General features: G+C 38.3%; 1 protein-coding gene across 1 annotated transcript; it reads left to right on the forward strand.

Annotated features, from left to right (window-relative positions):
* The first annotated feature begins 769 nt into the window (after nucleotides 1-769).
* On the forward strand, nucleotides 770-14,466 carry CCT8 (chaperonin containing TCP1 subunit 8). Its single transcript, XM_025872351.2, has 15 exons — nucleotides 770-928; nucleotides 3,716-3,806; nucleotides 4,456-4,535; nucleotides 5,829-5,978; nucleotides 6,421-6,601; nucleotides 6,713-6,774; nucleotides 7,667-7,804; nucleotides 8,679-8,857; nucleotides 9,579-9,645; nucleotides 9,723-9,810; nucleotides 9,892-10,007; nucleotides 10,537-10,608; nucleotides 10,687-10,851; nucleotides 11,167-11,286; nucleotides 14,241-14,466. The coding sequence occupies exons 1-15, from the start codon at nucleotides 869-871 to the stop codon at nucleotides 14,316-14,318; spliced, it is 1,647 nt and encodes a 548-aa protein (XP_025728136.1). The 5' UTR covers nucleotides 770-868; the 3' UTR covers nucleotides 14,319-14,466.
* The last annotated feature ends 26 nt before the right edge of the window (nucleotides 14,467-14,492 follow it).

Raw genomic sequence — 14,492 nt, forward strand, 5'->3', positions numbered from 1 at the left:
CAACCATATGTTGATTTGGGAAGACACAGAGATCGAGTTTTAAGATTCTGGGAGCATAAAATAGATTTATATTTCCAGGAAGAAGCAGAAAAGAGGAATATAGGTAATGGTTAAGAACTCGTATTTTGTAATCAGTCCGATCTGGGTAGGAATCCTAGGTTTAACATTATTAGCGCTGTGATCTTGAACAAATTGTAAACGTCGGTTTCCCCGTAGCAAAAGGAGGTAGTAACAGTGAACTCCTAAGATCAACCGTTAGCTAAAACACCGCACGTAAAGTAAATAGCACAGAGCCTGGCACATATGAGCGCATTCGGTGTATCGTTATTCCTACAGATTTTATTTATCGCCCTAAAGTCGCCAGAGCTTCCCACAGTGCCCAAGACAGAGCGGACGCCCAGCGACAGATTTCGGTGGAGGAGAACAGGTGCTCCGCCTCGGAGAAAAAAGGCACACCTGCCCTGATGTTGTGGGTGGGTCTGGAAGATTTCGCGCAATTTAATCTTAAGAGGATCGGGTTCCAGGTCAAGAAATAGCAAAACACCAAACGTCCCGACCTTGGAGTCTCAGCAACGGGGTTAATATACCGCCAGGTCGCTGGCCCGTTTGCCAGCCGGACGACCGAGGGCGCGTTCTGCGAGCGGCCCCATCGATCGATGTGATCGAGGATCGTCAACTCAGTTCTGGCTGCAGGAACTGTTTTTTCTCGCGAGGCTTCAGACCAGGCGGCCAGGGAAGAGGCGGGCCCAGCTGGAGAGAAAGGAGGAGCGTGAGGTTGCCGCACGCTGCGTCCCCAGGAGGCTTTGCGTGCCCCTCGCTGCCTCCCGGATTCTCTGAGCGAGCGCGTGAACGGCTACCTGCGGAGGCCATGGCGCTTCACGTCCCCAAGGCCCCGGGCTTTGCCCAGATGCTCAAGGAAGGAGCGAAGGTAAGGCATGGAGGAAGAGGGAGTGAGGTAGGAGAGTTACCGTAGGGCTGCGGCGGCTGGAGCGAAGGAGAGGGGCCTGCTAAGGGGCCCGGTGTGCTCCCCGGGCACAGCGGTCGGAGGAAAAGAAGATTCCAGAAAGGGAGGTGTTCTGGGAGGCGTGGGGAGTCTCGGCCACCGAGGCCCGCGGGCGTTTCCGTTCTTCCCCGAGGTTGGGAATGGTCGAGGGGCAGAGGCGGCGAGAGAGGGGTAAGGCTACAGAATTCGCGTACTATGCTTCCTAGCCGGGCAAGCGGAAAGTAGCTAGTGCATTTTCCTCCATCCCGAAAACGGGGTTTGATTTGGCTCTCCACCTGTAAAGGGTGTTTTGAGGGTGAAGTCGAATAACGTAGGTGAAATTGCTTTGGGAACCGCGAAGCCGATTGACACAGTTCAAGGTGTGGGTAATCCGAGGAGAGGGACAAGGGCCAGTTGTTGACAGCTTTCCTTCAGATGAGGGATAGAGGGAGGGCTGCCCGGTTCGTTCGTAGTAGTCCGTTATGGTAGGAAAAACGTTACTCTGAATTGAAATGCGTTCTGGTCCCAACTTAGATTAGCTAGTTTGATGTAAAACCAACCCTCAGGTCTTGCTTTGCTCTTTAAATGAAGCAAAAGATGGTAGCTTTGAGGTGTAACTCTCTGACTTACCGTGTTAAGTATACGGGACACCCTGGACTAATTAAAACTTTTTGTTTTGTGGTCAGACCGTGAACGTCATTTCAAGAACCTAAGTTCTTTAAAATATCTCAGTATACTACTGATAAGTTTGTCTGTGTTCAAAGTGTTCCTTTATTTGTCCCCCAAATTTCCAATACTTAATTCAAGAAATATAGATCATTGTGGTTCAGTTTACAGTAACAGTGTTAGGGAACTAGGTTCTTGTTGGCAGAATACACTTGGGATAACACGAGTGTATCAAATATCAGGGTTTAATGTAAATACTAGTAAAATAGCTTTGCTGGTAATGACATTGACTCTTCTAAAAAGTGAGACTGAATTTTTCGTAGTTTTTATTCTTTTGAGACAAGTAAGGATAATTTCAAATACTGATGAAAGAAATAAAGAGTATTGTAAAAAAAAAAAAAAAAGATTCGATAGAAAGTACTGTAGTAGAGAATGACAGGAAGTACGAAAGTCTGCCTCCCCCTGAAAAAAAATGAAGGGTCATGGGTAGATAGAACAATTAAGTAAGATGTTCAAGGAAGAACTCCTAGCTCAGTACTTAGTGACGAAAGGAAACAGCCAAGATTAAACAGGGCAGTGTTCCAGGCTGAGAAAGTAGTAGGTACAAAGGCCCTAAGGATGAAATGAGTTTGACCTGTTAAAACAGAAAGGTGATGGGGTTGAACCTCATTAAGGGAAAGCAAGAATGGTGAGAGATGAATTTAGAGAAGCTGTAGGTAAGGACTAGAACATGTAGGACCTTGTAGACCTGAGGAGGGTTTTACATTTTATCGTAAGAGTGATGGGAAACCATTGATGGGATCCAATTTATGATCACATGGCTGTTCCTCAGAGAATGGGTGAGGGAAAAAGCCAGCGTGTAAGCAAGATCAGACTAAGTGCTATTGTAAGAGTTCAGCTCTCAACTCTGAAGACATTGCTTCTAAAGTAATGGTTATTAACATGATGCAGATCAGTTCCTTTTATGAATATTATAAAAGCCACACCTTATGCTCTAGAACACAGCCATCTCATAGAACTAACTACCCATGATGATGGACATGTTCTATATCAGTTCTGTCTAGTACAGTATCCACTAGCCACATGTGGCTTGTGCAGTTGAGATACTGAATTTTTTTTCAAGCCACACTTGAACTGTGGCTAGTGCAATTGAGATGCTGAATTTTTTTTTTAAGATTTTATTTGTCAAAGAGAGTGCAAGTGTGAGCATAAGCAGGGGGAGCTGCAGGCAGAGGGAGAAGCGGGACCCTGGGATCATGACCTGAGCCAAAGGCAGATGCTTAACCGACTGAGCCACCCAGGCATCCCGAGAAACTGAATTTTTAATTTTAATTATTTAAATAACCACATGTGGTTAATGACTACTATGTTAGGCATAGCAACTCTAGAAAAATGTTCACATGAACAAACAGGAGGCTCATGAAACCCATCTGAGGCCACAGGTAAATCCCAATTCTAAAAGAAGTCAGGTATAAAGTTTGAGACTTTTCATATTGTGAGGAATTCAGCAGTTTTTCAGTATGGATGCATTAGGATTGTGTTCCGATTCACAAAAGCATTCAGAAGTCCGTATACTAAACATTTGGGGGCAGGTATGTTAAGTGGAAATTCCCAACAAACAGAAGACTGCTGGCTTTATAATGCTCAGGTTCCTAACATAATAAAAGTATTCATACCATATTTTCAAATTGAGTAAAAAAGTAATGATAAACTGAAAAGGTATTTTTACCTGAAATACCTCATCTGCATTCACTGATCAATCACAGCATTCTTCCCTGCACTTTGACTACATTTGAAAAAAAAAATTATAGGCTTTATGTTTTGATGTGTAAGCAGGTACCCGTGGTCCCTAAAAATGTCACTTTATTCAGCCAGTGAGCAAATTTATGGATCATTTATGAATAGCAAGCACCATGGTTTCCTCACATAAGCCTTGCTTGATTATTATTTCAGCAGTCCTGTAGGTAGGTACTATTATTATTATACCCATTTTGAGATGAAGAAAATCTTTGTGTTTCACTGTTCTGTCTAATCAGAAGGGGGATTTGTTTTTGTTTTTTTTTACAGCATTTTTCCGGATTAGAAGAGGCTGTGTACAGGAACATACAGGCTTGCAAGGAGCTTGCCCAAACAACTCGTACAGCATATGGACCAAATGGTAATTTCCAGGTTCATGTTTTTAAAAGATACAGTGATAGAATTTTGTGTACTAGCTTCTTCACACTTACTCTAAGAATATTATACGTAAAATGAGAGTATTAGCCACCATACAGAAGTAATTTCATAGTTTATTGCCACCAGTGTAGTGTTTTCAGTTTTTAATCAGCAACTCAGGTCTCTTTAGAAAAATAGGATTCAAAATGTTATTTTTTATCATAATTGAAAGGATAGAAAAATTATGGTGCTTTCACTATTGAGATGATACCTAATGTAAGGAAGAAAGTTCTCTTTTGCCTCCTACCATCAACTGAATGTAATTGGTACACATGTATGGAAAACAATAAAACCATACTTTTAAGTAGATTTTTTGGTCTTTATGTTAACGTAATTTACATTTATTGAATAAAAATATGAGAAGATAGACGTCTTCCCTAATAAACATTAGGAGGTTAGAAAGGACAGGAATAATATGGGGGTGCATTTAGGCTAATAGAGTTTTAAAGAGTAAATAATATGTGTCGAATTTTTATAGTTATTTTAAAAAATAGATACAAGCTTATATTTCTTGACTAGGTTTCCTTGGGTATTTGGAGAAAGATTTGAGCGATAATGGATTTCTTTTTCTAACTTTTTTCTTTTTTTTTCAGGAATGAACAAAATGGTTATCAACCACCTGGAGAAGTTGTTTGTGACAAATGATGCAGCCACTATTTTAAGAGAGCTAGAAGTAAGTTATTTCTTTGAAATCAAGGAATGTTTTGGTGATGTCAAAAATTAAGTATATATTGACATAGAAAAAACGTCTTAGGACAATAAGGGACTCCCCCCCCCCCCCAGCTTCAAAGTTTATTATATCAGTTTTCCTAATTATGGTGTCCTCTTTAGTTTTAACATCTTACCACTTAAATTAAAAACCTCACAAGTTATTAATTTATGGAGGATTGGATGTGATAAAAGCATATTTGCTAATAATCATATCAAGTTGAGTATTTGTCTCATTTTTAGAGTAGGACACTGAAGTGAATTATTTCATAATGCAGAAATAGCTGATACATAAAACAGTGGTTTTAAAAAAAAAAAACTATTTTTTTGGCTTTGTGAAAATAAAACGGTGGCATTTAGCTTTGTTCACCTACAGTTTTGATGTTACAGAGTCTGTAGAATAGGTAACTGCCAGCAAGGTTGTGAGAAAGGTCTGGCACCTGAACATCAGAGAGCCATTCCTCATCTAGCTGCTTTGTAGCTGAAAGATATTTTCAACTTCAAGGAATTTTCCTGAACTTAGCTCTTAAAGCATCAGAGCTTAATCTTTTTTAATGAAACTGTAGGTATGTTAACATTTCTCTACTTGCTTAAATAACAGTTTATTTTTAAAATAATATGGTGAACAAAACAAATTTAATTGCACAAGATGTTTATGGAAAGACTAGTCATTGTAAGTGTTAATGTTGGACACTAAGATGGACTCAGAAATTATTCAGGGATGGTGTGAATATTGCCTTAATAAAACCATAGCGACGGGGCAGCTGGGTGGCTCAGTCGGTTAAGCATCCGTGTCTTGATTTCAGCTCAGGTCTTGATCTCAGGGTCCAGGGATTGAGCCCTGCATTGGGCTCTCAGTTTAGCAGGGATTCTGCTTGGGGTTCTTTCCCTCTGCCCGCCCCCCATTGTGCATGCACACACGCTCCTCTCTCTCTCTGAAATAAATCTTTATGCATGTAATAATTTTCTGAACCTTATGTGTGAAGTTGTATGTACTGGATGACTGGCCATCGAAAGAAGATGCAGTTTTAAGAAGTTGTTTTCATTTGTAGTAATGCATTTGTGCTGATAGTCTCAGAGGGATTTGGATTGTCTTCTTGGGACCACGCTATAATATATAGCAGTATGACTGAATGGAGTTACCTAGCCCACGGGGAGATTGGAGTCTGTTAATTTAAGAAGGAATGGAAATGAAAAACTTAGTGTTGCTTTAAGGATCAAATGTTTTTGATATTTAAATTCAAAATGCTTCTACCAGGTACAGCATCCTGCTGCAAAAATGATTGTAATGGCCTCTCACATGCAAGAGCAAGAGGTTGGAGATGGCACGAACTTTGTTCTGGTATTTGCTGGAGCCCTTCTGGAACTAGCTGAGGAGCTTCTGAGAATTGGCTTGTCAGTTTCAGAGGCAAGTGTTCATTTTATAATGTACTCCTATTTAATTTGTGCCTATATATATATACATACCGTAAGAATCATCACTGTAATAATAGTTAATATTGAGCGGTTTACTTGTGCCACTTCTTGGAGCACATGTGCCTTATGTGCAGTATCTTATCCTATTCTTACAAGAACTCTGTGAGTATGGCCTATTAAAATTCTATTTTATTTTAGATGAGGAAAGGGAAATTTAGAAAAATCTATAAGTGGCAGCATTCAAATTCGGGCCATCACAAAAGCTTGAACTCTTGGTTAGTAGGCTATGCCATTGATGCTATTCTGAAAGTATACTTTGTCATTATATTTGGAAAACAAATACCCGTATTCCTTGGGTTACCAAAATAAGCTATTTTTTAAGTCTTGTCAAAATTAAGTCTTTTGAAGAAATGTTTTTGCTCTTTATTTTTAAGGTCATAGAAGGTTATGAAATAGCCTGCAGAAAAGCCCATGAGATTCTTCCTGATTTAGTGTGTTGTTCTGCAAAAAATCTTCGAGATGTTGATGAAGTGTCATCTCTGCTTCATACCTCCATAATGAGTAAGCAATATGGTAATGAAGTGTTTCTGGCCAAGCTTATTGCTCAGGCATGTGGTGAGTATATCAGTAAATGAAAAGCTCCAAAATTAAAATGTCTTAATGAGACTAAGATATTTTTTCTGTTATTCCAATGTATCTTTTGATAATGTCTCATTTTCTTAACAGTGTCTATTTTTCCTGATTCTGGCCATTTCAATGTTGATAACATCAGAGTTTGTAAGATTCTGGTAAGTTTAGAAAATGCATCAGTGTTGTCTACATAGGTCAATTATATTTTGCAGAAAGGAAAAATGTGTTCATCCAAACCTAAATTTTACCCCAGGTTTTGAATATTTAGGACTTTGTGCCTTTTGAGGTATCATTTGTGACTTCTGATAGTAGGTTAAATTTTAAAGGTGGTTGATATATTATCTCCTTGTAAAGTCCTCATCTCTTCATGACAACTTGAAGGTTGAGAATGGCGTATAAACAAAGTATCACATGTCTTATATTTTTCATATGTGTTGAATTAAAACAATAAACTTAGAAGCCAGTTTCAAATGAGATGAAGTTCTGTTGCTCTACAATAATAGAATTCACATCTTAATGTTAGTATTGAAATGAGGTTTTTTTTTTAATTTTGTGTTTCCTATAGTAAAATTTATAATTTCAGTTGTTTGCTTATATAAATATACCTGCTGTGTTAGTTATATAGATGCTGTGCATTTTCTGACTCCATGCACTACCTCCTCCTCCCCCATTAAATTATAAGCTTGTACGATCAGAAACTTTGCTTTGTTCCCTCTTCTATCCCCAGTACTAACAGCTGTGCCTGCTACATTGGCACCAAGTATTTGGTGAGTGAGAGAATGAATGGCTCAGAGCAGTTGTTCTCGGTCTTTGCTTGCTCCCAGTGCCCTGAAGGCCCCCCGCCGCCTTCTTAACAGTGGCTCATTCTCAGAGTGATTTCTACCTCAAGCAGACTCGTGCTTTCCGCCCACCACCCCACTCCTTATTACCAGGAGTCAATTCCATGGTATATTTATTTAGAAACGGGTCTTTTTGGTACATGCAAAATAAACAACTGAGCCCTGATGTTACTTTGAGGCGATCACGGATGACTTTCGTATTCAATCTTAGGGCTCTGGCATCTATTCCTCCTCGGTATTACATGGCATGGTTTTTAAGAAGGAAACCGAAGGTGATGTAACATCTGTCAAAAATGCGAAAATAGCAGTGTACTCTTGTCCTTTCGATGGCATGATAACTGAAACTAAGGTATGTAGACTTCAAAACCTTAAAATTAAAGGTAAATTTTTTGACACTGCCTTTTCAGATTAATGTTTTATGATTCTTAAGTTTTTAGGTAGAGATTGCTCTACTGCATAATTATTGAAGATTGCAGGATTGTATTTCTTAAAATCAGATTCCTGTTCTTTTTTGGATACCTAATTCATATACTAAATTTGAAACATGAAATGGTAGCAGTATAGTTTATGTTCTGATATACAGCTCTTGACTCCTGTAAGTACTTGCTCAGCAAGTAAAATGCTCACGGAATAGGAGTACTATGTGCTCTTCATTAGTATATTTAGAACTTGAGATCCTATAGCATCCTGAAACAAACATGCTAATATAATTTGAAAATAATAGGTTTGTTTTTAAAAATACATTGTTAGGAAGTTTGAAGTTCTTGTTTATAGGTCACTTCTGTCTTTGTCCCTGGAATTCTTAAAATCTGAGTTGATGGTTTTAAAAGTTTCACAGTTTGTAGATGGGCCAGGGGGAATCATTTTAGAAAAGTTTAGAAAAACTTCGAGAATCACAACGTGGTGATTTTGGTACACCAATTGACGTTTGTGAAAAGAAATGCCAAGACCACCTGCCCAATATATCTAAAATAACAGTGTTTCTCCAACTTTTCTACAAAGTGCCTGTCAGAGCAAAATGCATCAGTTTTAGGAGTTGGGGGGCTCTAGCAGTAAGCTGAGTTTTTATGAGTTTCATACACATTTTGTATTGTTTCATAATGCGTATATAATTATTTTCCTATTTTTTTTGCCAAATCTTTATTCAGTAAAATATTACTCTATGACGTCGAACACCAAAGTGGTAAAATGGTTCTAAAGAGCATGCTTGCTTGTTTTGCTAGGGAACAGTATTGATAAAGACCGCTGAAGAATTGATGAATTTTAGTAAGGGAGAAGAAAATCTCATGGATGCACAAGTCAAAGCAATAGCTGATACCGGTGCGAATGTAATTGTAACAGGTGGCAAAGTGGCAGACATGGCTCTTCATTATGCAAACAAGTACAATATCATGTTGGTGAGGTGAGAGCTGCATTCTATTAACCTGTATTGTAAATAGCCTTTTGGTGGTGAAACACCAAACACCTTCAATACCCCATGAATTCATGACTTAAAAAAGGGCAAGTAGAAGATATTGGATCAAGTAATAGCAGGACTTAACTTGATCTAGAGGGACAGGAAACACCTGTAAGAAAACTTACATTTATACTGAGAGCTGAAGGACCAATCAATATACGTTATTTGAAGAGGGAGGGGAAAAAGCATTCCAGGCAAAAGCTGCAGCTTGAGAGACCAAACTCAAGCCTGGTGCACATGGTCAGGGTATGGGATCTGGAACGTAACTTCTAACCTATAAACCCGTTTATGGGGCACAGGAGACAACTTACCTACCCATTCCCACCCCTCCTAGCACCTGACCAAATATGCAATGTAAATCTCTTCTCTTCCTTGGGGCTTACGCGATTACCCAGAGTGAAGCAGAAGGTTCCTATATACCAGGCCTGCCTTAGTGTTTTAGAACTATAATTCGTGACATTCTAGTGAGACTCGAACTCTCCCAATTCTAGAATAATGCCGTCTACGTAGACTTATGTCTGGATTACATGTGCAGTCCAGACCTATTGAGCTTAAATTCAGAGTCAAGAATGTGATTTGGGGACCAACGTACAGTTGCCTGTTTCATCTCTGCATTTTGTTATGGTATCTGATGGAATTTAAGTAAGGTCTTTGGGTTTTTTTAAAGGTTGAATTCAAAATGGGATCTCAGAAGGCTATGTAAAACAGTCGGTGCTACAGCTCTTCCTAGATTGGTATGTATTTTAGACAACATTAAAATGTAGTTGAACCTATTTGAATTACTTTTATTATAACAGTCACTTTCTTTTAGACTCCTCCTGTTCTTGAAGAAATGGGACATTGTGACAGTGTTTACCTCTCAGAAGTTGGAGACACACAGGTGGTGGTTTTTAAGCATGGTATGTAGAAATGGTCAAGTATGTTTATGTAAGTATGGGCTGTTCATTTGCTTGTATTCATATATTTAAATTTCTTGACAGAAAAGGAAGATGGTGCCATTTCTACCATAGTGCTTCGAGGCTCTACAGACAATCTGATGGATGACATAGAAAGGGCAGTAGATGATGGTGTTAATACTTTCAAAGTTCTCACAAGGGTCAGTATTAGCAGTACTTTTAATTTAGTAATTTGTAAGGTTTCAAACATAGTTGGCAGAGAACTTCAAAAGGAACGGCTTATATAAAAGCAAAGTACCTTTTTTACTTAAAGCCAAAGTGTCCGTTGCTGATGAGTATGATAGTTTTCTGAAATGATTATGCAAAAAAAATAAAAACCGCAAAGCAAGGCTTTTGACTTTAACTGCTGGAAAAAGTTAGTTCATGGTTTTTTATTTTAAATGTACCTTTAGTTTCTTAAGCATTATTCTTAGTGCTTTGTCTGTGGAAATGCAGGTAAGGTATTGTGTGCTGTTCCCATTCTTAACTTTGGTTCTCCCTTTTTATATACCAGACCCTAGGTACTATAAAGTAATTTGCCCAAGTCACTCCATTATTATAAAATTTGTAATTAGAATTTGTGTAACAATGCCTGATTAAAAGCTCTAGTGTGGTGGAGTACTGGAATCTGAGAAGATTAGAAAACTATAAACTGCTTCTTAGTAAATTTTTTTTTCCTACATATTCTAGGATAAACGCCTTGTTCCTGGAGGTGGAGCAACAGAAATTGAGTTAGCCAAGCAGATCACATCATATGGAGAGGTATAGCTTTCTCTGTATAAATTGACTCTCGTCGTGTTCCTTGAATAAAATACAGTGCTAAAAACATTTTTGTTTTAGACATGTCCTGGACTTGAACAGTATGCCATTAAGAAGTTTGCTGAGGCATTTGAAGCTATTCCCCGGGCACTGGCAGAAAATTCTGGAGTTAAGGCCAATGAAGTCATCTCCAAACTTTATGCAGTACATCAAGAAGGAAATAAGAATGTTGGATTAGATATTGAGGTATTTGAAAAAACAAACACTATGAACTTACTTATTTTGTGAATATAAAACATAAAAATGGAAGAGTAAGTTTAAAAAAGGGAAAGTCAGAAAATGTTCTGATCTGTAAGCAAATGATTTTCATAACAAAAGCTTTGATAGAGTTTGTCTGACATTGTTTCCTTTTAAATAACCTTTGTTTTATAGTGTGCGTAAGAGAGTACTTTCATCTGGCAACTTTCTACATAAGGAGCCGTGTGTTTTTATTACTGACCTAAACATTTTCACATTCAACAATTTAAAGTGAAAGAATGAAAATTGTTTTTGTGCTGACAGGCTGAAGTTCCTGCTGTAAAGGACATGTTGGAAGCTGGTATTCTAGACACTTACTTGGGAAAATACTGGGCTATCAAACTGGCTACGAATGCTGCCGTCACTGTACTCAGAGTGGATCAGGTGAGTGACGAGAGATTTTGATCTTTAAAAGTACTAATTTTCATATGGATCAATAGTGTATTTTCATTGAGCTGGTTATTCTAGCCAAAGGCGTTTTCCTTTATTTTTCATCTTAGAGATGCTAAAGTGCCCCCAAAAAAGTTTGGGTTTTTTTTCTGTTACAGTTTTAAGTTGTGTTTAGTATATTTCAGCTAAAATAAATGAGTATCTTTTCAGTGAAAGAAGCCTTTGCTGTTTTTAAACTGGAATGGATAAAACAAGTTCACAGTTTTCAGGCGTTTTTTAGCCTGGGAACCCCTTTCTACAAATAACATGCAGACTCGGAGTTCACTGTGTCATGTGGAAGGCCCATGAATCCCTGAAGCACGGGCGTGCCACCAGCTTTAAGGAAAATGGAGCCTCTAGTCGTCCGTGGAGTTGCTAGGACCTAGGTGCATAGGATTCTTTCTGCTATGACAAACTATGTTTTGAGGAACTAAAAAGTGTCAAAAATCATAATACTTTCTGCCAGTTTTTTTGAAGGGGGTGGCAGGAAGGATACTGTGGCAAGGAGGAAAATGGTCAGGACTCTTCTAGGTTCAGATATGAGCCTCTCAAAGGGGATTTTTCAGAAGGTGTTTTTTGAAATCCATTTTCCTTCAGAATTCTAGAACTGATTGTTAAGCAGTGAGTTATTTTTAAGTACTTAGTAGAAAGTGGTAATTGTGAGGGGCATGGTTATAAATCCATTAGGTGAAAATCATGCCAAATTAATATTCGGAGAAACAAGTTATAAGTAGAAAATAATGGAGAGGAGATTAGACTTACTCTAAGCATAACAACGACTGGTTATTGTTGATAATTATAGTAAAACATTCTACCTCAATAGAAATAACTTTTTTCCTACTTTTGGTCCTTGAAATGACAAAAAATGGAACGATATCCAGTTTCAACTCACTGGAAATAAACAAATTGGATGTTCATGTCCTAGATTTATTAATAGGGTGTGTTTATATCAGTGTATCAGGTAGTTTCCAGTAGAATGTGGTTTTGGAGTTCTCAAATAGTGATAGTGCAGGCCGAAGAAAATGGTTTTTCTAAAAGTTATACTAAAAATAGAAGGGGACAGGAGAAGTTAAGTACATTGAAGCATGAGGTAAACTGGAATTCTAATAGTGGGAGTTCCTTAACTGAGGAACTTTTTGAATGTCAGTCATCCAACTGAGACAGTAATTGTAATAACACAAGTGCCTTGATCACAGAGGCAGTTCTCAATTTTGGTTTTAAACTGGGATGCCTGTTTTGTTTTATGGTAGAGCAGGATGTTGATTGTTGTGTGTCTCTGGACTTTTTCAAATATCTGAAGAACCCATCCACTATCAGTAACCCGTTTGTTACTATAATGAACTTGTACTCTTTAAGATTGTTATTTTGTATAGTATACATTCGGGAGAGGGACTTACGAATCAAGTTTTAAGTATTGAATAAGTTAGGGCTGGATTCATATTTGTTCAGATGTTTATTTCACTCGTTCTGAAATTACAGTTCTCAAACCAACAGCATCAAGATCACCTAAGAAGGGCGCCTGGGTGGCTCAGTTGTTAAGCGTCTGCCTTCGGCTCAGGTCATGATCCCAGGGTCCTGGGATCGAGTCCCACATCAGGCTCCCTGCTCAGTGGGAAGCCTGCTTCTCCCTCTCCCACTCCCCCTGCTTGTGTTCCTGCTCTCGCTGTCTCTTGTCAAATAAGTAAATAAAATCTTAAAAAAAAAAAAATCACCTAAGAATTTGCTAAAAATATAAATAAATTCTCAGGGCCCCTAACAGGCCCACTGAATCAGAAACTCTGGGAGGAGGCCCAGCAGTCTATTTTGAATAAGCTCTCTGGTGATTGATGCCTACTAGTCTGAGAACTGTTCTGAGAATGTTTGGTTTTATTAAGCTACACTCAGGTTCTAAAACTGTACCTAATACCTTTAATTCAGCCTGAATTTAACCTCAATTAGTGAAATGTTATATGAAGAATTTCAAGTTTAGATTTCCTGCAGAAGCTTCTGAAAAAAGGGGTGTTCAATCTATTGGTGGAAGTGGTAGTGAAGATGTTTTACGGTTTGTGTTGGCTTGAGACACAAGCAAGACCCCTTGATGTTCTACAGAAGGATCTTAGTCCTATAAATTTGGGAAGCAATGAATACTATTTTCAGGTTAGAGATTCAGAATGTACATTAGAGTTTGAGAGTTCTACTTTGAGGAAAGCCAGCTAATTTAATTTAGATTCTTCCAAATTTGAGCCCAAAGCTGCCACTACCCCTCTTTTTTCTCCCAAATAAATCCTTTAAAAATGATAGATGGTTATACTTGGAACATATTTGGTGATTAGTGCATTCTAGAAAAATTAGGGGCTTCTTGGCATGTTCTTTTAAGTTACCAGGAAACTCTACATATTTGGATAATTGTTTATGAATACGCACTTCCTGCCACTTGAATGGTTTCATTTACAGGTACTAGGAAATTTCAGGGTTGAACTTTTATATATATTTATGTACCAACCACTTTAGATTATAATGGCAAAACTGGCAGGTGGACCTAAAGCTCCTAAACCACAAGGAAATTGGGATAAAGATGACTGGCAAGACGAACTTCATATATAAATAGCAAATCAGGTGCCAAACTGATTTATATTAGTAATGCATGCAGGTATTTTTCACATTTGGCTAGGGTTATTGAGTTGCTGAAGTGCATGTCTTAGAATGCCCTTCACTAACGTGTTTGGATTTTGCTGCTGTTAATGTCCACAAGAGCCGTCAAAACATTGCCGGAAGCTAACAACTTTGTGATAGTGTCTCATATGCAGTACATAACAGATTGCTTATATTGAGAGGATTGCTTCATCTTGAATCAGTCTAGTAGAAAAATATTCTTTCTCTTCATTTTAAAGGTAGAGTTTATAAGTATATACTTGTTTTTGTTTTTCCAGATCATAATGGCAAAACCAGCCGGTGGGCCCAAACCTCCAAGTGGGAAGAAAGACTGGGATGATGACCAAAATGATTGACTGGCTTAGATTTTACTATAGGTGAAGACTACATTTGTAGTAGTAGTCTAGGAATTGCCTGATGTGTTCATATGTTCCTTAAATTAAGAAGTGTTTTGTGTTTATATCCTCAGCTGGATGATACAATAAACGTGTTGTTGGTATCAAAGCCTCATTGATGAGCAGTGTTCTTGG

The sequence above is a fragment of the Callorhinus ursinus genome, unplaced genomic scaffold, assembly GCF_003265705.2.
Source record: "Callorhinus ursinus isolate GAN/ISIS: 27379988/994484 unplaced genomic scaffold, GSC_fseal_2.0 scaffold1, whole genome shotgun sequence".
NCBI classification, from domain to species: domain Eukaryota; kingdom Metazoa; phylum Chordata; class Mammalia; order Carnivora; family Otariidae; genus Callorhinus; species Callorhinus ursinus.

Bases quoted from the DNA above. Each gene is read 5' to 3' on its own strand.
- CCT8 (XM_025872351.2), top strand. From the start codon at position 869: ATGGCGCTTCACGTCCCCAAGGCCCCGGGCTTTGCCCAGATGCTCAAG. The intron at 4,536-5,828 runs GTAAGTTATTTC...TGCTTCTACCAG, and splicing joins CTATTTTAAGAGAGCTAGAA to GTACAGCATCCTGCTGCAAA. The intron at 11,287-14,240 runs GTGAGTGACGAG...TTGTTTTTCCAG, and splicing joins CTGTACTCAGAGTGGATCAG to ATCATAATGGCAAAACCAGC.